The sequence below is a fragment of the Hyposmocoma kahamanoa genome, unplaced genomic scaffold (genome assembly GCF_003589595.1).
Source record: "Hyposmocoma kahamanoa isolate Upper Pololo Valley unplaced genomic scaffold, ASM358959v1 102, whole genome shotgun sequence".
NCBI classification, from domain to species: Eukaryota; Metazoa; Arthropoda; class Insecta; order Lepidoptera; family Cosmopterigidae; genus Hyposmocoma; species Hyposmocoma kahamanoa.
The window spans coordinates 14,632,630-14,659,613 of NW_020653337.1; the positions used below are offsets into that span (position 1 = coordinate 14,632,630).

A 26,984-nucleotide genomic window follows, 5' to 3' on the forward strand; every position below is an offset into this window, starting at 1 on the left:
TATCCCCTGTTTTTTTTCAAGCACAGCATTGTATTGTTGATGATGTCAAAAGTTATGTGAAAACATGTTTGGCTACAGCAAAGAAGCTGTTAGAGTGAAAGTTAAGGTTCGTATTGTAGTAACAGTATTCGATTATTTTTATTTCAAACAGAAACTGTAAGAATATTTATAATCGTCATCAATATTTATGTTCATTTTATCAGCAGCGGATGTTACCAAATTTTAGTATCGTAATGTGCTGTGTAACAAAAAAAACTTGACCGAAATATAGTCTACAATCCTCAAACGGAATCTGACATCAATTTTATTTTAATTATCTTATTCCAATTACGTTATATCTAGTCAAATATTTTTTTTTAAACACGGCTATTTTGAAACATGTATGTTTGTGTCATATTATTTTACAGAAATGTGAAGGTAAGCTCCAGCCAGAGCTAAGAAAATTCTCAGTAGACCCTCAAATAACGTCCTTAGAAGTCCTCCAAAGCATTTTAGTCAAGGCTTTTGATATAAAGTCTGATTTCACACTTTCATACCGAAGTCTAGATGACTATGGCCAGGAAGTGTACCTCCCTTTGCTCTCCGATTGGGACTTGGATGCAGCTTTTCTTAAGTAAGTTTAATTCGGGTTATTAACAAATATGTAATGTAAGTATTTTATTTTTTGAAACATTTTTTTAAAATTTATTAGTTATTATTATTGCACTATTTTTAATGGGTGATTGAGAATATGTGAAAAGTTTGTATTAGTAAAAGTTTGTAAAAGATTTTGAAGGTTTTGAATGATTCATATTCAAGGTGTGTTTTCACTAATCTTGAAATTAGATCAATACCTTCTACATAAGTCGTTGTAAGTCAAAATACCATTTGTTGCTTTTTAACATAATATATAATATATATCTTATTTTTATGTATATTATAGGTTCAAAGTAAACATCACAAACACTAGTGATTTCTTTACTTTTTTAAATAATATAGAACTTAATATGCATAAAAAGTATATATTTGATTTAAAAAGTAAAAAATTATTTGTTGACTTCCTTACAACTTATGTCGGAGATATCAAGATATAAACTTGAGCAATATTTAATTTGATGAGAATGTTAAGATAAAAGCAGATGCAGATGATACTCTAATTACTATACTGAGAACTGATACTCTTCTTAGGGTCGTATTCTAGAACTCTACTCAATGCTCAAGTCAGGACTTGATTTAATGCACTAGAAATCATACTCAAGTCCTTGCCATTAGGGTCGTATTTCCAGTGCTTGAAATCATACTCAAGTCTGCTCAAGTCCTGAGTTGAGCACTGAGTAGAGTTCTGGAATACGACCCTTAGTATTGTTATGATGCAGTAAATGAAGCCCATGTAGTTGTAAATATTGTTTGGAATTAGACTATTTTTCACAATAAAAAAATCTGGTCAGTTTGTCTAATAACAATATCAATATCATACTATTTTATGGTTTTTTCTATCTTGTCATATGTCTATATTTTTGTTGTAGAGTTGCCCAATGTAGGGTACAAGTTCATGAGACTATGTCCATTCTCATGAATGTTAACAAATTTGATTTTGGTCATGTAAAAAATTTTTAAATTATAAGTACTGTACTACTTTTTTTTAACAAAGGCATGTGCAACTTTTTACAACATTCCACACTGCTGAGTTTGAGTATACAAGGAATAACAGAGTGACTAGTAGAATATGCACGGCCTTTTCCTTCCTCTCCATGCGCACTCTGCGTAGAGAGCTGTCTGTGATATCTAAATTGTAAAGGTGTTTATAATTGGGCCATGACCAATTAACGCGGCAGTTACAGTGCATAGCTCTTGCCTTTTGAATTTAAGAAGTTTTTGGGATAGACTGGCATAGAGCGAAGGAGTGCTTGCCTAGCCTGTGTTATTATGAGAAGTCTGACCTTTATGTAGGATTGTTCTTGACCATTGATAGGGAAGGGATACTATGGGTTCTGGTCCTACAGTGTCTGTTTCTGACCCTTTTCTGGCTAGTTTATCTGCTACGTAAGGAATGACACATTGTGGCAATGTGAGCTGCTGTATCCTTTAATCCACTGTATATTATGTAGTTGTGTGTATACATAACTCTATGAATGCTTGATGGCATTCATGAATGAGCCCTGATTTATGTCATCGATGCTCAGGGCTTGAAGTACTGACATGCTGTAGGAGAGTATTCAAATGGAGTGATTCTTTACTCTTCTCGCTATGATTGCTTCTGCTGCCAACTTGATGATCATAGATCTTATTACCACTGTGTAGTGTTATAGGGTTATTTTGAGTGAGTATGCTCCCAAACAGTAGTTGATTAGGGTTATCAACGCAGATTTTTAAAGCAAATCTTTTTCGTTTAATAACTTGGAAACTATAAAGGTCAGGCCACACAGACGTATATAGCGGGACAATTATGGAAAAATTCCTGCTTTTATTAGTGTCACGAAAGTAATGCAAAAATTTTCGTTCGAATTCATATTGAAATTTAATTAAAAAAACACACTCAAGAGTTGTATAAAAATACAACGTGCGATCCGGTTATAGCCCCGCTTCCGTCCCGTGCCCCACCGCTGCCGCTCTTTGTGGACTGTGGCATAGAACTCAATGTAACACCACAGATTACTTAATAGTTACTACGTTAATACAGCTCCCGCGCCCGCACCCGCCCCGCCTTCGTCGCAGGTCCAGCCCTGTTAGACCTCTTTGGTTTTTAGACTTTCTAATTATGAACACCCTGGCCTATTTTATAAGTAATCTTTTTTATGATATGTTTGATATTCCGTATTTGTTCTGTTGTTTCTGTCTGCTCACTTCACTTCTTATTGCCAAATTCTCTGTATGTTACCAACAAATATAACTGTGTCTTTTAGTTGTACCTCTGCTTATTCAATTAGCCCGTGACTGGTCCGCCTGTTTGTCATAGCGTTCGGCTCCGGACCGCGCTGCGGCCGCCCAGCTGCCGCCCCGCCATCGATTTCAACGTGGCGGGGTGCATAAGAATTCGAACATGCTTAATTCCCCGGGCCCGAAACGCTACGCCCTAAACACTCAGAGAAATAAAAGTTTCAATACTATTAAGTACATGTGTAACTTCAGAGTTTTCGTCATTGTCGGTCGTTCCATCCTACTGGGTATATTTCTGATGCTGTTATTATTTTTCAATTGTTTTGACTGTTTACACTTGCACACCTGTGAGAACAAACAACTTCAAAAGCATTATGTTTGTAATAATAGAGAACACCTTTAAATATTTATATTATTTTTCTGAAGTGTTCGTTATATTCGTTATTTAGTTCGCATAAGATTGATCTTGACCCGTCCCGAGCCTATTTGTCCACCCGGCTTAAATGTGGCGGTGTGCATAAAAACTTGAACATTACAAAAATTCCCGGCCCCGGAACGCTTCCGCTACCGCGTTTGTGTGGCCCAAGCATTAATTCTAAATTTTTGTTTAAATATATTTTTAAGCAAATGTGTGCTATTCGTATTTACTAGAAATTTGACAACAGGGCTCATAATATAGCAGTCACCCAACGGTCAGAGCCATGTGTCCAGCTAAAAGTGGACATGAAGCCATTTGCAGAGGCGTCTGAGGACTGGGAGCCACCATGTGTCTCTCCCGCTCCCATAGTTCCACAAAGCTACCGAGAACAGCCTACTGTGGCCCCTGCACCGCATCAAGAGAAAACGGAAATACAAACTGGCTTCCAGGGACTCATCATGAACCAGGTACTTTTATAGTGTTAAGTCTGACTATTTGAGACCCTGAAAGTTCGCTATTTGTTTCAACAGTTGACATCTGACAGATTCTAAATATATTTATTATTATATAAATGTAATACTTATTTTTTCATTCATTTAATTATAGTACCAACATACATAAAATAAACAATTTACAATGTCAGTAAAATGTTATAAATTGCAGTACCTAGTTAAAACCATTTTATTGCACTGAAATACTTCATCCTCCTGTGCTTTACTTATATTAATATAATTATTATAATAATTAGTAAACAAGTAACAGCTTTTATGCTAGACAATCTACTTTCATTGCACACAAATTACTTGAAACTCTGATTTGTGTGCTTGTTCTGAACAAATTTAGTTTCAAGGTTTCTCAAGGTTGTCTAGCAATCATATGAAGCGGTGATTTTTCTAATTCTATTAATTTCATTAATTCAAAAAATATTATACGTTCTACATTTGTCACTACATGCTCTATTAAAAGTATATATTTATAATAGTTAAGGACGTTAAATAAGAAATTACTAACGAGAGTCTATTAGAAGCCCGATGCCCCTCGAAGTTTGGATTTTTAGCGCCTGTGCCACATATAACATTTTCATCACATTTGCGACGAAATAAATATAATGATAATTTATTATTTGTATGAATAGATATGGCTTCACAACATAGCAATTACAGAGTTTGCAAATGGCGAGTTTTTTTACATAAACAGATTTCCAGAGTTTTTCCATAAATTCTACAACTCGAACTAAAATATTGTAACAGCTAAAAGCGCATACAGCCATTACAACCATGATCGTAAAGGTATAATAAATAATTTCAAAATACTAAGAATGCTGCAGAATATGAATATAGAAAATTAATTTTACACATGTTTAGTTTTCCTTGCTATACTTCAAGCTTAATATAAAATATGAAATAATTCAGATTTTTCAAGCATTAAAACTTTTTGCTTAATCTTAACGTTTATGAGATGCATAGTGCTATTAAAATTAAAAAAAAATTATTACTGTACTGTAGTAATGTATTGAAAAAACACGTGAGCGTAATTCAGCACGTTACAGCCGACTTCGCCTGCATGTTAAGGTACTGTTTACGAGCAAGTGTGATAAAAATAATGTTTCATGCATTCTCAAGTTTTGTTACATTCAGGTTGAGCGAACATTCAACATGGTCTCACGGGCCCTAAACTTGTACGAAGATGCGAACACTCCTCCGCGCACGCCACTCAGCGATATCGAGTTCAGAGCGTTCCTCGATACAGTTGGACAGATCACGAACACCGCAAAACTTAGAGAAGTCATATATTGCGGCGGTATAGATCCTAGCTTAAGGTGATTCTTTCATATTATTTAATACTTATAATTTGTAATAGATAATAGATGCCTGTAAAGGAGGTTTTAAAATGTACCCTGTAGTCTGAACATACTTTCCCATAGGCGGCCTAGAGATGAATTTCAATGTTAAGTGTGCCTACTGTACTTTTCACACATAGTCAAAAGAAGAGGTAAAACCAAGAAATGTAAACAATTAATAATGCACGCTGATGCTCAAATCATATGACGAAATAGATTCCCTACTTTAACACGACAACTTTAACTTACAGAAAAGTTGTCTGGAAACATATTTTAAACGTTTATCCCGAAGGTATGAACGGAAGGGAAAGAATGGACTACATTAAAAAAAAGGCCAATGAGTATTATACCCTCCGGGCGAAATGGAAGGACTGTATACAGAAAGGCAAGGTAAGGTAGAATGTATTTAAATTTTTAACATCAAAAATGTATATCTATTTTTTTGTATACCATATAATTTTTGTTTCAGGTGAATGGTAACTTGGCTTACGTAACGAGTATGGTCCGCAAAGACGTCCTGAGAACGGACAGACATCACAATTTTTATGCAGGCAGTGATGACAATCAAAATATTGCTTCTTTGTTTAATATTTTAACAACGTAAGTAACTAACGTAATTTGATTTTCATCACATAATATCTAAAAAAGACTTCCATATGTGCATACTTCAAAACTAATCATTTCAGGTACGCTTTGAATCACCCTACAGTAAGCTACTGTCAAGGTATGTCCGATTTGGCTTCACCACTGCTAGTAACAATGGGCGATGAAGCGCACGCCTACATCTGCCTATGTGCTCTTATGACAAGACTCTACCCCAATTTCCTGTTAGATGGAGAAGCCATGACCCTCAAATTCTCGCATTTGACGGAGTCTCTACAGGTCTACGACCCCGACTTTTATTATTATTTGAAATCACAGCAAGCTGACGACTTGCTGTTTTGCTATCGCTGGCTACTATTAGAAATGAAACGTGAGTTCGCTTTCGATGATGCCCTACGAATGCTCGAAGTCCTGTGGGCTTCATTGCCTCAAAAAACGCCAGTTGTAGAATTATCATTGAAAGAAAAAGAATTTGACCCCGCATTTGATATTGACGACGATCCGCCACCTTTAAGTCCTTTGGTCAAAGCACCTCGTGAAAATGCTTATACCAAAGTATGCGCTATCAGACGCCAAAGTTCAAGTTTCAGTTTAGCAAATATAAAAGCACCCAAACTCTCCACTTGTAAACAGATGAACCATAGCCTGGACGAAAACGTTACTCGTAATGCTAAAACACAACCGTTCCTAAAATACGCCAAGGAATTTCAAAGTTTGGATGATGCAATTCTTCAGCAACGGAAACTAAAATCAGACAAGCTTGATATTTTACTGGATAAAAACGACTCCAACAAAACTGTAAAAGATTCAAAGCTCCACCTTCGAAGAAGCATGAAAAGCGTCCCTGAAGATAGCAAACATTTGGACAGTCAAGAACCGTCAACGACGTGGTCAAGTACAGGCAACTTGACGAATGGAAACACACACACTGAGGCGAAAGATGCGCCGCTAGGGAATCAGATAAGAATGTTAAGGAATAAAATATCCGTACACAATAATAAATTCTTTTCATCCTTAGATACACTTGACGGGTCGGCTGAATCAGATTGCAATAGACCAAAAGTAAAAATGGTAAAGAATCTTAATGAATTCTTGAATTTCGCTACAGGTAGTAAATCAGTAACAGAAAAAGAGAAACTCCAAAGAACGCATTCGGTAATAGAAAGAACGTCTAAAGAATGTCCAAGGATAACATTGACGAAAACATCTTTCGATGAGAGTGACTTGAGGACACACGATTCCAGGGAACATAAAATTTTTAAGGCTAATAAAGGAGCCAGTGGCGATACCACCGAAGGCAGTAGTCCTGACGACTCGCAAGAGTACTATCCTATGACAACCTCCATGACGAGAGAGTTAAGACTTGAACTGGAACACTTAGACCGGCAAGTGTTTGGGCAATCTTATGTGAACCGTTGCAGCATGATCTGCGATTCTACCTCAGATTCAACCAGCACTGAAGAAAAACCCACACAAGATTGTACCAATATTAATCAAGAAGACTGCAACACTACCAATACTCTAGATACTCAGACAGAGCCTACCATATTAGTAGAGAATGTTAAAAAATCGTCATTGCTCGACGCTATAAAATCTAACGCTAGAAGTGCAGAGGATATTTATCTGTGGGAGAATCCATTACATAGGAACACACCTACGACGCGAACGACAGCGAGCTGTCCCCAGACTCCCGACGAGCAAGCTGATCTCGATTTCGACGGAGATACAGGAGAAATATTTGAAGAGCACTCTGGGAAGAAATCTATTACACCAATAAGACTATTAAGAAAGAATCAGTCTCTAGAACCCCAAGATCTCTATCGCGATTCAAAACATTCCGGCACTCATTCCAGTGAATCAGATTCCTCAGAAAGGGAGCCGACCACTTCGGCGGATCTAAAACCTATCAAAATTAATCAAGGTGATGCTTCAAGTACCTCAAGATCGCATAAATTTTTCTCGAGTATGTCGCAAGAGTTAGAGAATGCAAAAAGAAACTGCGAGTCACTGCTAACAGCAAAGCAATCTAATTTACAAAGCGTCGCATCGACGATTAACAATTTTCAAAAAAAATATGAGGTATTTAAGCCTCCAACGCAGCGGAATGTCAATGTTAGTTCAGTGGGTGGCAGCGAGAATTCTGTGAAGTCCAGTGTTAGTAGTCTGCCGCCACCGACTGTGTTTGGAGGAGGTAATCCATTTTTAATGTTTCTTTGCTTAACTGTGCTGTTGCAGCACAGAGACTACATTATGAGAAATAGAATGGACTACAACGAATTGGCTATGCATTTTGACAAAATGGTTCGTAAACATAATGTAAACAGGGTATTGAACCAAGCTCGACAAATGTACGCGATTTATTTGAAGCAACAAAGTCTAAAGACTGGCGACATTACCACTTAATTATAAACGTAAAGATCTCTATAAATTACTCATAATATTATTATCCACATAAGTCATACTGCGAATGATAACACCAGTAGGGTAAGTTGTAATCCACTTTATTGGATAAGATTACCTACATTTAATCCAAAAACTTCTATGTATTATTATTATCCAATTAGATATGTATGAAAATAATGTTATTTCATGGTCATTGACAAATGGCATTTAAATATTAATTAAGGATCTTGTACAGGGTGGAAATTTGAGATGATTTCTCTAGAATACGAATGGGTTTGCGTTTTCTGGGACCTATAAATAATCTGGATCGATTACAATTTAACCTTATTTCTCGCCGACCGTACTCTCTTACAAATCTGTGAGTGAAGTAGGAAATAACTTCACAAGATAGAAATTGTCCGTTAAGATCTTTTTTCTTTGACATCGATTTCGGAACTGGCAGCTGCCCTAAGGGTTGCCTCAAATTACCATTGCCCGACGAGAGACGACGCTGCGATGCATTAAAACGAGTAATGCAACATAAAGATTATCTTCTAAGAGTTAATTTTAAATGAAAAAGAAAATGCAAAATGCAATAAAATATGGGACATCTCCACTAAATACATTTACAAATACACCGCCTCGCGGCGCATCCTGTCGTCTTAAGCTTGTGCCGCCACGGGTAATGCAAAGTTTAACTTAGCTCCATAATAAAAAAGTTAAAAATAAGACAGCAAGCGGTGCCGCGCTGCTTTTCTCTATAAAGTATACATTTGTACGGTGTAGTGCGTACTTTGCAAAATGCAATATTATATACGCAGCTCGGTGCCGCTGGCAACATCCTTTTCAGTTTTTGTTTAAAGAAATGTAACCTTATCTTGTAGATTTCGATTTAGAAGACCAGTTTATCTTGTATTGTAAGTTTCAATGCATCACAGCGTTGCGTCTCGCCTGGCTGCGTTATTTGAGGCAATCCTAAAGCTGCTAACAAATTGACTGTTTGCAGTTAATGCTTGAAGTCATAATCAACTTCACGCATTAAATGCATGCATTCGATCTCGGCTGTATGAAGTCGGTTTAGACTGTATGCAGTTAATGCGTGAAGTCGTTATCCGACACCTCGACTGCATGCAGTTAATTCGTAGTCATTATCAATTTGCTGCAGTCTTGATGTCGACTGCATGCAGTTGATTACGATTTCACGCATTAACAGCAAACATGCAGTCAATCTGTTAGCAGCCTAACGGTCTCATTCAAATTTCCATACTGGATTCCAAAGATTATTTATTTTTAACTATTGATCGATTGTGATATTTTCTTTAATAAATAGAGTAGCGCTAGTCTCGTGTCTTTTACTATTCGTAATAATTTCTTATTTAATCAGATCTCTAATCAGTACCTAGCTAAAGTATTGCACAAATTGAAAAAGTAACCATTCATCGTAAGAACAGTTAATAGCATAATCATCCATATTACAAAAAATCAAATATATTTGCCCTCTGGCCTGTTGTAATGTATATTGTATTAATATTGTCATTCAGTATTTGAAAATAAAAAAATGACGGCTGATAGGGGAGAGTGGAAGAAAAATACATGTTGTGCCGACCCCACTTAGCGTGGGATAAGGACAGGAAGACGATTGTCATTCAGTATTTATTTTTAATCTTACATTACATTGTATTATTTTACCCTGTAAATAAATTAATCGGCATCTCTACTTATAGTAGTTTCTTTCTCTTACAAAATGAAACAGCATATTCCACTTGTTAATTTTATTTGCCAAATGGATAGATAACAGGTTTATTTAATTCATAATAACTTATCGCCTACAAGTATCACATCATTCGGAGCTTATATTTGGTAGTTCCTACTCAAAAAGTAGTATGAGAAATTTTACATCTAACAAATCTGAATGAAATGATATCTATGTTATGTGTACATAGTTTTTGTGTCGCGAATTCATGCAGTTTTACAATTTTTATGCGAATCATAAGTATAATTATGCCCTTTTAGTGTCCTTTTTGAAGACGGAGTAAAATGACATTTGCAGGGTTGCCAGTTTTCTTACAATTTTAAAGTCATGTAGTTGTTGTCGCCAATTTTATCGATAGATTGTGAACGAAAATAATATTTTGCCAAAAATGTCAGACGTTCTGATGATTACTAATTGCTTTATTGCCTTCTTTAGTCTTATTTTCACATTTGGCCTACTATCGGAATATATTTTTACTCGTGTACATTTCAATAAGCACAGGCAGATTTAATTATACATATTGAATTAATATAACAATCTTCAAATTATGTCTCCTCTTCATATTTTCAATAGACATAGTTGTGTATGTATGTATGAACTTACAAAAATTAACAATTCAGATGAACCTATGCCCAGCAGTTGAACAAATAAAGAGCCGATGATGATTCAAATGATAACAAGTTCGATTATTTATTGCATAAGCGTAACTGACATTTAGTCGACAGAATGTTTATCGACTGCAATCATTAGCAGCTTGCAAGCGGGCAACACTTTTGCGCAATGAACTGTCATTATACTCCATCTTCAAAAAAGACAGACTATACTATTCCCTATTTTTATGTAAACCACTAATTTATAACTAGTTTATTTCCAAATCAAGCTTTATGTTCGTTACAATTTATTTTCGTCGATTATTGTTGCCTGCTAAGATCATAGCGATGCGCATGAAGATGTTCAGGACGTCCAAATATACCGATACAGCACTGGAAAATAAGAGAAATAAATATATAAGTTACACTGAAATATAATCTGGCAAATTTATAAGTAATGAATTTAGTAATAATTTATTATTTCTAGTCTAGGTAGTATTAAGTATGTAGTACTAGTATTAAGGAAGGTTAATTCTTGCACTAGATATCTGCATCTATTACAAACCTATTATATCTTGAAGAGCGCTTGACAAATATCAAAAAATAAAATGCTCATTAAAAAGTAGGCACAAATTAATACCCTGATGTGAAAACTGAATTTATATTCTTAAATGCTAAAACTTAGAATCAAATGTTAATAAAGGTTTGTGACGTCACTCCATAATGGCGATTTGTATTATAAGCGTATGATCGTTTAAAAAAAAAAGATTTGCTATCCCCCACCATTAACCTACAATCATTAATTTTCTATGGGAGATAGTTATTAAAACAGAATTTCAGATTCTATTTCAGCATGTTCATTTGAGTTGCATAAAGCGTTTCTACGTGAGGCGCACTATAAGTTTCCGGAATGAATTAAGAAAAAAATACTATAAATGGTCAGAAATGAATTTATTGTTTCTCAAAATATTCTCCGTTAGCGTTAATGCACTTTTTCATACGAATGAACTAATTTTGAAAACATTTATGCCACTCATCCGTGACAATGTCTGAACCATATTTTTCATACTCTTCGACAGCATCTTCAGGTGATGAAAATTGTTGACCGCGTAAATGGTTCTTAATTTTTGGAAATAAATAAAAGTCACAAGGGACAGGTCGGGACTGTTCGCGGGATGAATCATAAGATCAACGTTGTTCACCTTCAAAAATTCATTTACCTGTCTGGCCGTGTGAAAACTAGCATTATCGTGGTGCAAGATGATACGGCGTTTACGTTATTTTTACGGAGATTCTCAAAAAATTTTGGGATCGTAACTATAAATCCATGTTTAGTCACCTGTTACTATGTCCCACATGAAATTTGACGCCCCTTCCGTTGAATCTGGTAAGCATGGCATTGCACCAAGTGACGCTATCTGTTTTTTGAACCTCAGTCAAATTGTGCGGGATCCACCGAGAGCAGAGCTTTCTCACACCGAAATGTGTGTGTAGTATTGATTGTATTTAACTCATGCCTGTGCCTAAAGATGGCCGAATCTCATGGTATGTCACATGCCTCTCTGTTTTGATCATACGGCCGCACAGGATTGATGTTTTTGTTGTTCGCAGTAGTGGACGGGCGACTATCACGAAATTCGCCACTGAAATTCATACGACCGCGTTTGATTTCTGCAAACCAGCTACAAATAGTCGTCTTGAATGGTGCTTTATTGCCAAAAGCAGTTTGAAGCCGAGCGAAGCTCCATTGAGCTGTTAAATTACACTTAAAGTCGTAGAAAATCTTACTACGAAAATTTTCACGAGTTAAATCCAAGGTGATGTAGACAACCAATTTCTAAAATGACGCCATAATGTAAAAACAAGTGACAGTCAGATGAAACAAACTGTATTCTACAGCCAAGGAGTTCCAATTTCAAATGTTGTAATTACTTTTTAAATATTGTTTATGTAAGTGGCCAGTTCCGGAAACTTATAGTGCGCTCTATGTAGGTGTCTACCCTTTTTCCTAAATGTGTCTAAAACCTAGATAAAACTTATTTACGAATGTTTACTCACGAGTTAATAGGGTCGTACGGCTGGAATCCGTAGGCGGGATGTGTTTCAGCTCGTTTTATGATCATTTGTGTGTCGTACAGCAAAAATCCGCTGAATACAATCAAACCTCCATACATGCTTAAAGAATATAAACCTGCAAAACAATGTAAGTACATGTTGTCAACGATTTTCAACACAAAAAATATATATGTCATATAATAATAACTTGTAAAAATTACTGCAGTAACTTTACTGGATTAAAACATTTTTATTTTAATTTATTAAAACAGGATTTTGTTTTTCACTAAACAAATATATAGTGTTATCATAGTTCTCATTTAAAAGTGTTATTTTGTAGTTTTATAGTATTTAATTTATATATAAATGAATCGTAAATATAAATTACAAAAGCACACAAAATAATCAAATAGCTAACTGTCCTTTTTCTACACATTGCATGCGCAAAAGATGGAAAGATACCCATTATGTCAATTTCAAGAAGCTTTTCAACACCACAAGCGATTGAAATATTTTATATAATAATAATAATATCATTTATTTAGAGCAAAGAAACTATAAAGTCGCTTTGATTTTAATCTTATTTTTAAAATGATTTTTTATTAAACGTTAGCAATAACTAACAAAATATTGTTGTACTTGTTTTACGGCTTGGGATACCTACCAGAAGTCAGAAAATACATTTGCCCGAAATAACGTTAGCTCGAATTTTCATAATATCAAATGTATTTTTTTAGGAAGATTACAAAACAAAAGCTAATTTTATCTTTGTGAAAAGCATCAAAATTATTCGAAAGCGGAAAGGTTTTATTGTAAACCGATTTTCGGAATTACGGATATTTGAGTTTACGTTTAGTTGGAATATCGGTCCATTTCTTATAGTACACGCTTATTTTCACATTTGTAGAATATTTGTATGTATGTATCTGCCCAACTCTTTATAATTTCTTAAAGTGAATTTGTACAAAACTTACATAATATATATAAAAATTAATTAATAATAGGGGTTAAAGTATGAAATTGCCGATTTGTACTGAAAATCTAAATTGTTTATTTTTTAAATTTTTAACAAATTTATTTAATCAAAATAGTTGCCATTATTATCTATACATTGCTGCCATCTAATGGGAAGGTTATTAATGCCTTTGCGATAGAACTCCGACGATCTAGACTGCACAAACTGTGTGAAAGCATTTTGTACTGCCTCCTGGGAAGAAAACTTCTTGTCACGTAGATAATTGTCCAAATCACGAAAAAAATGGTAGTCCGTTGGAGCAAGGTCTGGTGAATACGGAGGATGACGAATGGTTTCTAACTGCAGTTCCTGAAGGGTCAAAATGGTTTCTCGTGCTGTGTGAGGTCTCGCGTTGTCGTGGAGCAATAATGGTGAAGATCGATTCATGAGTCGGGGTTGTTTTACTGCTAGTTTTGTCAACATGGTTCGGAGTTCGGCACAATAGACATCTGCCGTTATTGCTTGACCAGATCGGAGAAAACTATAGTGAATAACACCATGCTGAGACCACCAAACAGTTACCATTACCTTTTTATTGGTAAGTTTTGCTTTAGGACACTGTTGTGGCATTTGACCTGGGGTCAGCCATTGCATTTTTCTTTTCCGGTTATCATAAAGAATCCACTTTTCATCACATGTTACAATTCGATCCAATATTCCTTCATTTCTGTACCGGTTCAACAAGGCAACACAAGTTTCAACACGCGTTTCTTTCTGCAGATCAGTCAAATCATGAGGCACCCATTTTTCGTATTTTTTTATTTTATTGATTTGACGCAAGTGAGTCAATATTGTGGGTAAGGTAACGTTAAACCATGCCGCTAATTCCTGGGTAGTTTGACTAGGATCGGCTTCCACTATCTCTCTTAATTCATCGTTATTCACCTGTGTGGGCGGTCTTCCTCGTGGCTCGTTCTTTAAGTCGAAATTTCCATCACGAAAGCGTTTAAACCAAAATCGCACGGTGCGTTCATTAGTAGACCCCTCTCCAAACGCAGCATTGATATTGCGGGCTGTTTCTGCCGCGTTAGTTCCGCGTCGGAACTCGTATTCAAAAATCACTCGAATTTTCGCAGTATCCATCTTTCTTGTCTAAATTGAATAACAAAAACAATTGAAAGTCGATATTCAAATGTTTCAAATTAAAAAAAAAAAAAAAAAATCACAGAAACCATTTGAAAAAAGTTTCATTCGAAAACCTCAAACCATGAAGATTCTATGAAAATTCAAAGAACCTATTGCAATAAAACGGCAATTTCATACTTTAACCCCTAATATTTACGATAAAGGCTACTACTACATTCCTCTTGTGTTAAAGTAATTTTCAGTTGAGGCTAAATATGGTGGGTGCATTTTGTTAAATTTCCAGTATAAGCTAAATAAGAAGGTGTTTTTGGGCCATTCAATTGTTGCAAGCAAATTTAGGCAGTACTGCAATGACGTTATAATTTAAATTATATGTTTTAATTTTTTATATTTCGTTACATGTCACTACGTTTGTATAGGTTAACTTCGGACATTTTTTTCTTGACTTTTGTATTAGACCCGACGTCCATTTCTTGGTAGATCAATGCATTAGCGCAATATTGGTTGCTATCTAAACATCAAATTAAAGTAAAATAAAAAGTCACTTTGCATGAACATCCTTCAAACTTTACCAAAATACTTAATGTAAGCATAGTTCATTGCACTCCGCACATCAGTCAATTATTGTGATTTGTTTTGTGGAGAAATAAATGCTATTTTTTATTATTTTTTTATTGTAATTATTAATACAAAGATCGAACACTCAGAAAAAATTCCTTCGATCCGGCCGGATTCAAACCGACGCACAGAGGAGTATTTCTAAGCAAAAACAAATCAAAAGTCGATTTTAAAAAATTTGTTTGTGTCTTCTACAAAGTATGCATCGTTAAATCTTAATAACCGTTACACCACTTAACAAGAATTTTGACAATGCTCTACCCTTTCTGCGCCCGAGACAGCAGTCGGAACCCTGTCACTGGGTATATCGCTTGTCTTTGTCCTGTTTGTGTGATCTTTCAACCCTATTCTGTGTTTATGTGTGGTGAAAGCTTTATAATACCTGTATTGAACAGGAAGGTAATAATCTGCATTGCACTTGATACAGTGACATTTCTTATCGTAAACATTCCAGAATAAAAAATTAAAGTTTTTTATATCACTTACATTCACACATGATTATGTATATGAGTTCAGCCTAGTTCACTTATTACTACTTATTACTATTTTGTGTGTAACTGAAACCTTAGTTATCCTTGATAATGTTTCTTAAAAAAAAAGTCACGAATGTATCCGCCATTTTTACTTAATTTTTTAAACACATAAGGCATAATATTTTTTTTGTAAGAAAAACTTGTTTCGTATTATTTTTTCAGGATTTTCAGCGCTGGCGATGAAAATAACTGGGAAATCACTGTACCTATTAAGTACTGAAACAATGTTCGAAGAAGAAAATGGACGTCAAATTCGTGTTTTTGGAAGACCATCTAAATAATATTATCAAATGCCCTGAAAATGAAAGAGGTTCAATGCTTCAAAGACTTTTAAATTTCAATTGAAACAAAAATAAATAGCCGCTAGTAATAACGAATAATGCTTTTTGGAGAAAAATAAACAATGACGCATTATCAAGTTCTTAGGTTTTCGCGATTGTTACGCATAGGAAATGAAACTATTTTTTCGGATTAAATCGCGTATATTTGTCTTTTCGATTTATCTCCGGTATTGATTTAAATCCGGAAAAATGGTTTCTGTTCAGGACGAAAACGTGTTCGCGCCCATATGATTTATAATATTGTAATTTATTATTGTTAATTTCGTTTAAGATTTTGGTAAATAAACGAGAGGGAGAGAGGGGTCTTACTTGGAATCTGTAGGGTTCTCCCGTCCCGCTCCTGCATTGGTGCCGTCCCGCTCGCACACTTGAATAGAATGCGAGCGGCACGGCGGGCCAGCGATGATATAAAAGGCGGAGCGTTGGGAGCGGAACGACATTCCAAAACTGACTGCATAAGAATCCGAAGGCGTTCCAAATCTCACCGCGATCCAAGCAAAACCAAGATCAAGAAGCTCAATTTACAACCAGGCGTTTTTCACTTAATCCGCCCCCACAGTTTCATTTGCAATGGCTTATTACTATTAAGTATAACTCTTAACTACCTGGACATTAAAAAGACCCGGCCGCCCATCAAACGATTTCAACGAATCGAGTGAGAACCTTATGAAGAAATGCATTATTATTTTAGAGACTTAATCAAGTGAACACAAAATTGATGTAAAAAATTTTGAAACTTTTGCTGATAATAGAGCGAAACTTTATGTAGAGTTGTATGGGTGGTAACCCAATGACTCTGACAATGCAGAAAGTTTTGAGACATGGCGCTACAATAATTGATCACGCTATTCCACCTATTGACCAGCTTCCAGAAGAAGCGGCTGAGATCCGGAATAAACCGTCCTCTTGTATAGGCAGAATTATGCAAGAGAGTTTTCATGAAAAAATTATAATAGACATTTCAAACAATTTTGCTAACTTCTGAACCTTTTTTGAGCAGTACAAGACAAATGCCCCAGAAAAAAGTATATCTTTCTCCAGTGAGACACAGGAACTTCTGCAGCCGAAAACATCGGACGCAATGTCAACTGAAGTTGAACCCAAATAATGAAGATGAGCATGGGTCTTATGACAACGAGCCCGATTAATATATTTTAGGCAATATTTTATAATTATTTTTTTCAATACAATGAAAAATATGTGTTTTAAATACATTATAATGACTTTAAAATGCTTTTTATTACAAATCAAATAGATAAAAATAAAAAAATAATCTTGAGCAACTTTTGAGGCGAAATACTCCTCTGTACGACGTCTTCTACTAGCATACCGCGTCAGACGCTATACCAACTAAGCAACGGAACGAACCAGCGGACCTCATGAATGTTTCTATGTGTTTGTTGTCGTGTCTTTGTTATTGGTTTCTTTCAACGACATTTTGAAATTAAGTAGGTAATATTAACACATCGAGAATATAACTCGATGTATTAATTTTAATAATATTAATACATCGAGTATATAACTCGATGTATTAATATAAGAAACATAGCGTAAGTTTGAGATAATACTATGTTAGTTGTCATGTGGGAAAAAATTGAGTTAGTGTTCAAAATGTTTATCTATTTCTAGTACCCACTTGCACTATAATTTCAGTTCTTGCACAAAGAACATTGTATTGAGACTCCATCCAATGACAATTTAAGTCTTTTTCATGCGCATTTTAAATAGTGAATGAATCCCAGTCAGAAAACCAACATTTTATGTAATACTGAATGTTTAATTTGTATGCATAAATTGTCGAATGACGTTGAATTAAAGGAATGGGTGTCTTACCAGCGCCAAGAGCAGTAGTGGGTGGCAGAAACATGCCAGCAAGAGAGGCGGCGAACACGGCGCCGAGGCCCATAGCCAACGGCGCGCGCATATTTAGGAACTCCCCAGATGGTGCGCAGACTGCCACTGTGCTCAGTCCGCCCACTACACCCGCCGTATACCTGCATCACACCACATTATTGTTACCGAGATTTTTTTTATATTTAATATTATTGAAACTTCCAGTTAAGTTCATCTAAAGGACTTTTTTTATAATACCAAGTGATGGGACGAACAAGTCGTGCGCCTGGTGGCAAGAGACACGCCTATCCATAACAGTTGCAGTGCTACTCAGAGTTTTAAATCGCAAAGATCTTAGGGGCACTGCCACGGCGGCACTCACCCTGAGACATAAGTTGACAAGTCCCGTGTGTCTGTAATTTCACCAGCACCCTTCTTACCCTTCCAAACCAGAATGCAGGAATGCTCACATTACTGCTTTGTGGCAGAAATAGGTAAGGTATCACGCTACCACGCAGTAATTCCCATGACGAACTTTCACAACGAGCTCTACTACTAGTAATTAGTCTCCACTTACCAAGCTGCACGAGTAAGGATGGGTCCACCAAGGAAGCATATTGGTGCAATCACAGCGCCCATTATGCCTGTGTGCACTATCCAAGCAAGTTGTTTAGCGCCAAAGCCTTGTTTATATTCCATGCTTCGCACCACCATGCCTGAACCGATCATCAGGCCCATTGTCACCAGGATTGACTGTGGATTGAGGATAAATAAATTAACGGGATTATTGTAGTAAATTTGTATCCTACCAAAAACGAAAATAATACATATAATGCCTAGATGGTGAATACACCAGTGTATGGTCAAACCAAAAATAGTTTTAGTTATTAATAAATAAATAAAATAAAAATGGGGTTGATTGAATGCAGAGGACAATTCATGAGACTCAAAAATTTGATCCAAGTCAAATATATGTTATTCTGATAGAAACCATTTTTTAACTATATTCAGGGCTTTTGTAATTTAGAGAATCATCTCTGATAACTGCTATCTATGGCCTATCTTAGCAGCAGCAACTCGCTGCGACATTGTTAGCGCTAACTGACTGCCACGCAAGCAGAGTTTCTACTAACCATCCATCCACTTCGTGCGACTAGATTAAGCAGTGTCGGTGTATTGAAGACGTACATAGCACTTCCCGCTGTCAAAATGAGAGACCCAGCAAGGTATGCGTATGTGTTTCTGATACGCTCCTTAACATAGTCTGGCCAGAGGCTGAAAATAAAACATTTACACATCACTACATACTTTCTTTCCTTGTATATAATAGACACAGACATGTATCTAGACGCCGCAAGTATACCTACTTCACGTGCCCAATGTAAGCTATAAACGCATAGTTGCCGCTGCTACGCTTCAGAACGCGCTTGGCCGTTATCGTAGTTAATCATCAGTCAGAAACTGCAAAAACACCGCAGCTGTGCGAAGATACATAACCTGGGACATTACCTTCCAAAGTAATTTATTTTTAATCTTATTTTTAATAAGACCTGTAAACTTGGGTGTCAATGTCGCCCTACTAATCCCTGTGGGTTATTCTACTTTATCGTGTCACCTCGTAGTGAGAGGCAAGACCTCACATATGAGTATAGAGTTTTAACCCTCTTCAAATGTGCCCTAATTGAAATTGGCTTCTCAGAGCCACATAATGGCCACATTCCATTAAATGTCTCAAGTTTGTTACAGAATTTACAGCTGCCTATTTTTTTATTAGATGATAGAACTTATTTAAGGGAAGGAGATGGTCACCTTCCTTTAAATAAGTTCGTAGCTTATGCTACGACTAATACATTTCTAGAAAGTGCGCCGTCCACAAAGCAGGGCTTTCGCGGTGGACGCACTTGAACAGTTTTGTACCAAATTCCTTTCACTGCAGAAATCGCACCATAAGGATGAGGCCAAACGAGCGTAATTTTGTGAGTTGTGAGTTGCGTTTTTTGATTTGCGCAGTTTGCGCTGCATTCGGTTTCATATAAAAGTACTGTTTGTTTCACACGACGACACAAAATGAGTTATCTGCCGACTCACGGGCGTAATGACGACTGACTTAATAATTATTGAAAAATATTTATTGTAGGAGTAGAGTTGGTGGTGGTGGACCCTGCTTCTTTTTCTAACATCGTCTTGTAATGCTTCATAAATGCATACTATGTTTTTCATGAGCGCAAACTGCTCAAAAAACGCAAGTCACAACTCACAAAATTACGCCCGTCTGGCCTCACCTCAGATCTTACTCCACATCTCCATACTTAGATCTCTTACAAATGTGATGATTTCTGCAGCAAGAAGTTTAAGGACGAGTTCATCTAATCTACTATTTCATTGCTATTAACTACTATTCTCACAGCTTCATAAGCTTTGGGGGGTTTACGTTGGCCTCCCAAAACACATCCACCTAAATGTTGCAGTGCACTTTTAGAATCTGTAAGAATAACGATGGCACTACGGCTAAAAAGTCATTGAAAACTAAAAACAAAGATTCAACATAGCACATAGAAAAATTCGTGAGGTCCACTGGTGGAATGTGTTAGAAATTATTCAAAAATATTTAAAAAAGTATGTGTAGCTGCTAAGGTTAAGTTTCACAGCGACAAAATTAGACAATCGATAAATAAATCTAAAACTATTTGGAGCATAATAAATAAAGAGACAGGCAGGGTTAAACAACACGATAGAGATATAGTTTTAGAATTAGACAGCAAACTCATAAAATCTAAAGATAAAGTAGCCAAGCTTTTGAATCGTTCTTTTCGGAAATTACTGTGAACACTACAAAATCATTAAATTCCTCCCCTTCACTTGCTATTGATCTCCTAAAGGAAAATGTTAACGTTTGTGGCAGTTTATTTAATTTCCGTCATGTTAATCCTCAAGACATCATAAAAGCTTTTAAATCAATATATGTTAAAAAAACTGAAGATCTCTGGAGCATATCAACTAAAGTTATAGACTCAGTTATTGATCTTATTTCCCCACAATTAGCTGTAGCTTTCAATAGGTGCGTTGACGAAGGTGCTTTTCCCGATTTAATGAAATACAGCAAGGTTATTCCCTTATTCAAAAGCGGTAGGAAAGTTGATCCTAGCAACTATAGGCCCATTTCAATTTTACCAGCTTTAAGTAAAATATTCGAAAAGGTTATGCTAACTCAATTACTGTCCTATTTCTGTAGGAATCATATTTTTCATAGTGCACAATACGGGTTTACTAGTGGTAGGTCGACTAGCGATGCGGGGGTAACGTTACTAAAACACATCTTTGATGCTTGGAAAAGGTCCCAGACCGCTATTGGTGTTTTCTGTGCCCTCTCAAAGGCATTTGATTGCGTTGATCATATTACTCTTATTAGGAAGCTGGGACATTACGGTGTAAATGGCAAGGCGTCGAAACTTGTCTCGTCATATCTCAACGGTAGAATTCAGAAAGTAGACATAAATGGAGTGACTTCTTTGGGTTCTCCAGTAAAAATGGTTGTTCCGCAGGGCTCAATACTTGGACCTTTCTTATTTCTGATTTATATTAATGATCTGCCATTCTTTGTTAAGGACCATTGCGAAATAGTGTTGTTTGCTGATGACAGATCCTTGATTTTTAAAACAGACAGACATGACATTAACTATGACCATATTAATGATACCCTCTCTAAGATCGTTTATTGGTTTATTGCTAACAATTTACTGCTTAATGCCAAGAAGACAAAATGTGTTAAATTTCAATTAACTAACGTAAAATCGACTAGTCCAAGCATAGAAATAAACGGAGAAAAGTTAGACCTTGTTAATAAAGTCTTCTTGGGAGTGACCTAAGATAGTAAACTTCAATGGTTTCCACATGTATCGTCTCTGGCCAGCAGATTAAGCTCCGCTGCATACGCAGTCCGCAGAATACGTGAGCTTACCGATGTTAGTACTGCTAGATTAGTTTACTTTAGTTACTTCCATTGTATAATGTCCTATGGGATCCTCATGTGGGATAAAGCGGCAGATATCCAAACCATATTTGTATTGCAAAAACGAGCGATTCGTTCTGTGTACCGTCTAGGCTCTCGGGTTTCTCTCAGAGAAAAGTTTGAGGAGACTGGTATCATGACTGTGGCATCACAGTACATTTACTGAAATTTTTATATGCCCGTAAAAATATACATAATTTCAATAAGAAAGAAGATATCCATAATATTAACCTTAGAGCTAAGTCCAAACTCCTGGTACCACGATTTCGTTTAACCAAGGTAAACAACTCTTTTATAGGGAACTGTATACGTTTTTACAATAATATTCCGGAGCTTATTAAGTTTATCGTTACAAATACACTTTACATTTAGTTTACATTAAAAATATTTTGATCGAAAAATCGAATCATATTACAAAATTGAAAATTACGTGTCAGATAAAGATGTATGGAAAGACGACATGTCTCCAGAATCCACACATATTTGATTCAAAGTGCCATACATAGCATTTGAGTTTACTTGAAAAGAGCAATCCCTAGAGTTTCTTGCTCGTTCTTCTCAGGGAGGTCAGCGTAGTGAACGAGCAGTAGCTTAAATGTGACGTTTTCAAGTGTAAATTTATTTTGGAATAAATAAACTTTGACTTTGGTTCGTTCCGTGGATTAGTTTGCATAGAGTCTGGCACGGTTTGTTAGAAGACGTCGGTGCGAATCCGGCCCGATCGAAGGAATTTTTTCTAAGTGTTCGACCTTTTTAACTGCCTCCGTGGCCGATTGACATGCCGGACTGCCACGCAGAGGTCCCAGGTTCGATTCCCGGGCCGGGAGAAATATTTGTATGGCCTACATTTATTTCTCTCGTGAGGATGGATGTAATTTGTGGTTGTCTATGTGAGTGTCCATGGCACCCGCGACACAGGGTTTCCCTAGTGCGGGGCTATGTTGAGTGTGTGCGTTATTATTATTATCTTTGTATATATCTATTGTTAATATTAGAAAGTACAATAGTAAAAAAATTGCAAAAGGAAAACTAAATGTGAAAATTTTAAAAGTTCATCCACATCTAGCAAATACTTTTAGTACATTGGCTGCAATTTGATGTTTTTCCTATTGTTATTTTGTGATAAAAATCTTTCTTTGAAATCTTTAATAACATCAAAAAATTTGTAATTTTATGCTATACACAGCAAATACATTTATATTGAGTACAGAAGTAAATTCATCATCATCATATCAGCCAGAAGACGTCCACTGCTGAACATAGACCTTCTCCAAAGATTTCCACACTAGTTGATCAGACGCGACGTGCATTCACTGGTTACTCGCCGCCCTTACTAGGTCATCTGTGACCACAACTCTGTATTGTTGTGTCTGCAAAAATGTTATAATAAGTCTAATGTTATCACAAAACACACCACTCTGCAAAATGCCGGCGTGGTGCATGACCTAGACAACTTAGACTTAACGCATATTTACGGTACAGACGACGTAAATGTATCAACGGAGTATCTTATTTCGTCCTTAACAAACATTATTGGCAGAAATACACGTACCATATTGATATCTCGACGAAATAAAATTATTAAACCATGGATTACTCCGGGTCTTTTACGCTGTATAAGGCATCGTGATAAACTTCATAAAAAATTTACGAAAAACCCAGAAAATGAAGTTCTCAAAAGAACTTATTTTAGATACCGTAATTATTGTAACAATCTACTTAAGAAATTAAAACGCAAATATGAACAGACAGAAATACAAAATGCAGGTCAAAACAAGAAAAAATTATGGAAAGTCATCAAAAATATTACTAACACGAATAACATTAATTCGTCAGCACATCAGCTGATTGCAAATACAATTACCGCAGCAAGTTTAGTTAATTCCGCAAATAATTTCTTTGCTAACATTGGTCGAAATTTAGCGGAAAACTTCACAACAATAATTATCAATGTCACACCCAGCATCATTCCTGCATGGCTATTTCGCATTCTTTTGCCCTATTTGATACTGACGAATCTGAAGTAGAAAAAATTATTATGACATTGAGAAATGACTGTGCAACTGGAATTGACGAAATACCCTGTTCATTCATTAAGACATTCAAGCAACATTTAATACCTCCACTTACATATTTATTCAACCAGTGCTTTTTAAAAGGAATATTTCCCCATATTTTAAAAAAGGCCCTTATCAGACCGGTCCATAAAAATGGAGATAAGAGTTGCTTTAATAACTATCGCCCCATTGCCATACTACCGTCTATTTCTAAAATCCTAGAAAGACTTATCTATAACAGGCTAATAAAGTACTTAGAAAAGAACAGACTACTGGCACCTACACAATACGGCTTCAGAACTAACAAATCGACTGATGATGCAGTGCATGAGCTAACAGACTACATTGTAAGAAATACAGACTCAAAAAAAAAGTGCTTAGCTATATTCCTAGACCTCGCAAAGGCTTTTGATACAGTCTCAATTCCAATTCTCCTTGAAAAATTATACAGCTTAGGAATAAGAGGACATGCACATAATCTTCTAAAAAGTTATTTAACTGACAGGACTCAACGCGTTAAGATAGGTGACACTGTAAGTGAGGAACTGACCGTCGAATATGGCATCCCGCAAGGCAGCATCGTAGGACCATTGCTTTTCCTCATTTTTATTAATGATTTATGCCTCATCCCCCTACCAAACAATAGTAAAATAATATCTTATGCTGACGACACTGCTTTATTGTTTAGTGCTGAAAATTGGACTGACAGTTTCACATTAGCCCAAGCGGGCTTTGACATTGTCAATAACTGGCTTAAAAAAAACTTACTGACCCTAAATACGGAAAAAACTAAATACATGACGTTTTCCTATAACTCACTCACCCAACCGACTTTAAATTCATGTACAATATTAGCTCATAACTGTTTTGGCTCGCTATCTGAAAGTACTTGTAAATGCCCTCAACTAAGCAGTACAAACACCATTAAATATTTAGGTATAACAGTTGATAAGTATTTAAATTTCAAGGCCCATATCGAAAGTCTTACAGCTAGAGCACGAAAATTAATATATATTTTCAAAAATTTAAGACATGTCGCCAGTGAAAAGCTACTGAAAACAGTATATTTATCACTTTGTCAATCACTGTTTGTATACTGCATAACGACTTGGGGAGGCCCCCATAAAAATACTTTGCTAAATTTAGAAAGAGCACAAAGAGCCATTCTGAAAGTTAGCACTTTCCGACCTTTTCGCTTTCCCACAGCAGAACTCCTTGCTAAATGTGATGTACTTTCAATACGCCACCTATTCATACTACTAACCGTAATAAAAAAGCATTCACTAACACCATATATCCCATCACTCCAAACCAGCAAAAGACGATCAGACATTGTTTGTTCAACTGAACGGTTTCGAACTGAACACTCCCACAGATTCTTTTGCTTTCTTGGTAGCTATTTGTATAATAAAATAAATCGTTCTCTATCTATATATCCTATGAATAAGTTTCAATGTAAAAAAACCGTACAAGACTGGTTAAAAAGAATTAACTATAATGACACTGAAAATTTTATATCAGTTTTTAAGTAATATAATTATAATTAAGATTTATGTATTATTGTAATTTATTGTTATTGAACAAAATATGTTGACTACCGTTATGCTATAATCACCAATTTAGATACCTAAGACACAAATAAACAATTTTACTTAGTTTAGGTATCACCTAGATTAATTTGCACTACTAACCTTAATTAAAGTAATGTAAACATAAAATAATTTCATTGTTTGCGACAATTTGGCGCATATATGTAAATAATAGGTTATTTAATAAGATTTATGTATGTATTTAGGTTAATATTTTACACAGAAATAAATTTATCTTTATCTTATCTTTATCTTTATCTGACCATCTAGTAGGGGGCCATCCCACTGAACGCCTTCTGGTTCGTAGTCTCCATTTGATAACCTTTCTGCTCCAACAGCCATAAGTTCTACGAGTTATGTTCCCTGCCCACTGCCACTTCAACTTGCTAATCCTTTGAGCTATGTACCGACATACCGACGAAAGTTACCGAACTTTCGTTATTTTACGGATCTCCTCATTTCTGATGCATATCATATAGAGAAATTCACAAAGATCACATTGCATGTCCCATAGCTCGTTTAGTGAATTTAAGCTTTTTTATGAGGCCCATAGCAATTGACCATGTCTCAGGGCTGTAGGTAATCGCTAAATACAAAATTTATGTAAAGAAGCAATTTACAATAATAATAATAATAATAATCTTTATTTTAACATAACATAACATAATGTTGTATATTTTCTAGTGGCAGGAGTCTCCTTTTAAGCATATAATGCCTGTGCCAGGAAACTCCGCTCTTCCATTACAATTAAATTTACGTTAGGATTAAGATTAAAGTTAATAAATACAGTACTTAAAAAACAAGATTTCACATCACTTTTTACAAATCACATTTACATTTTAAGTGTATACCTCTATATCCCACTAATAATACAGTAGTGCATTAACTCAAAAAATGTAGGTTTTTTTTTTCAAATATAATGTAAATAGATGTATTATTATTAGATATCTAACCAATTTCATACTTGCCAAATACATATAAGAATAAAAGGGAAACAAATATTTCATAGCTTTCAGCAATTATTCAACTGTTGAAATTTTACATCTAGCAGTACTTTAATCTTAAATTTCGCATTTTCTGAGTCTTAGCACCACTGCAATACAGTGCGATATATTTCTTATTTAAATTTAAAGTTACTTAATTAATTTAGTGTACTTACATTTTGTATGGTTTTATATATATATATATATAGTATAGTAGTATAGTAAAGTAATTAAGTAACTTTAAAATTAAATAAGAAATATATTATAATTAGAATTGATCTAATAATCTTTATATATATGTAAAGTAGAAGTAGATCAATTCTAATAGTGAACTTGTGTTTGTGCATGACTGTGTGTGTGTGTCTGTGTGTGTGTCTGTGTGTGTGTGTGTGTGTGTGTGTGTGTGTGTGTGTGTGTGTGTGT

At 35.6% G+C, this 26,984-nt stretch overlaps 2 protein-coding genes across 4 annotated transcripts in view; one reads left to right on the plus strand and one right to left on the minus strand.

Moving 5' to 3' along the window:
* LOC113231324 lies at positions 1-16,254 on the plus strand. Of its 2 annotated transcripts, XM_026465615.1 has the most exons (8): positions 1-106; positions 408-613; positions 3,522-3,741; positions 4,912-5,093; positions 5,366-5,504; positions 5,584-5,714; positions 5,801-7,908; positions 15,912-16,254. In XM_026465615.1, the coding sequence occupies exons 1-8, from the start codon at positions 65-67 to the stop codon at positions 16,028-16,030; spliced, it is 3,147 nt and encodes a 1,048-aa protein (XP_026321400.1). In that variant the 5' UTR covers positions 1-64; the 3' UTR covers positions 16,031-16,254. The 2 variants fall into 2 exon arrangements, with proteins under 2 accessions (XP_026321400.1, XP_026321392.1); XM_026465607.1 differs by lacking the exon at positions 15,912-16,254 and having other exon boundaries at positions 5,801-8,735.
* Positions 9,859-26,984, minus strand: part of LOC113231341 (growth hormone-inducible transmembrane protein-like) — a 20,963-nt gene continuing 3,837 nt past the window's right edge. The window contains exons 3-8 of one of the 2 annotated variants that reach the window (XR_003310556.1): positions 19,057-19,198; positions 18,501-18,676; positions 17,924-18,084; positions 12,501-12,633; positions 10,671-10,835; positions 9,860-10,131 (exon numbers count right to left, since the gene is read on the minus strand). Coding sequence is in view for 1 of the 2 variants with exons in the window: in XM_026465627.1 (XP_026321412.1) it covers positions 10,751-10,835; positions 12,501-12,633; positions 17,924-18,084; positions 18,501-18,676; positions 19,057-19,198 (697 nt within the window). In the remaining variant the exon portion in view is untranslated. Of the gene's footprint in view, positions 10,836-12,500; positions 12,634-17,923; positions 18,085-18,500; positions 18,677-19,056; positions 19,199-26,984 lie in introns of both variants that reach the window. The other variant, XM_026465627.1, reaches the window with a different exon arrangement.

What these genes read in the sequence shown, in the direction of transcription:
- LOC113231324 (XM_026465607.1), top strand. Translation starts at nt 65, where the DNA reads ATGTTTGGCTACAGCAAAGAAGCTGTTAGAGTGAAAGTTAAG. An exon ending in GGTATAGATCCTAGCTTAAG is followed by an intron (nt 5,094 to 5,365) that starts GTGATTCTTTCA and finishes TTTAACTTACAG; the next exon opens with AAAAGTTGTCTGGAAACATA. An exon ending in ACTGTATACAGAAAGGCAAG is followed by an intron (nt 5,505 to 5,583) that starts GTAAGGTAGAAT and finishes TTTTTGTTTCAG; the next exon opens with GTGAATGGTAACTTGGCTTA.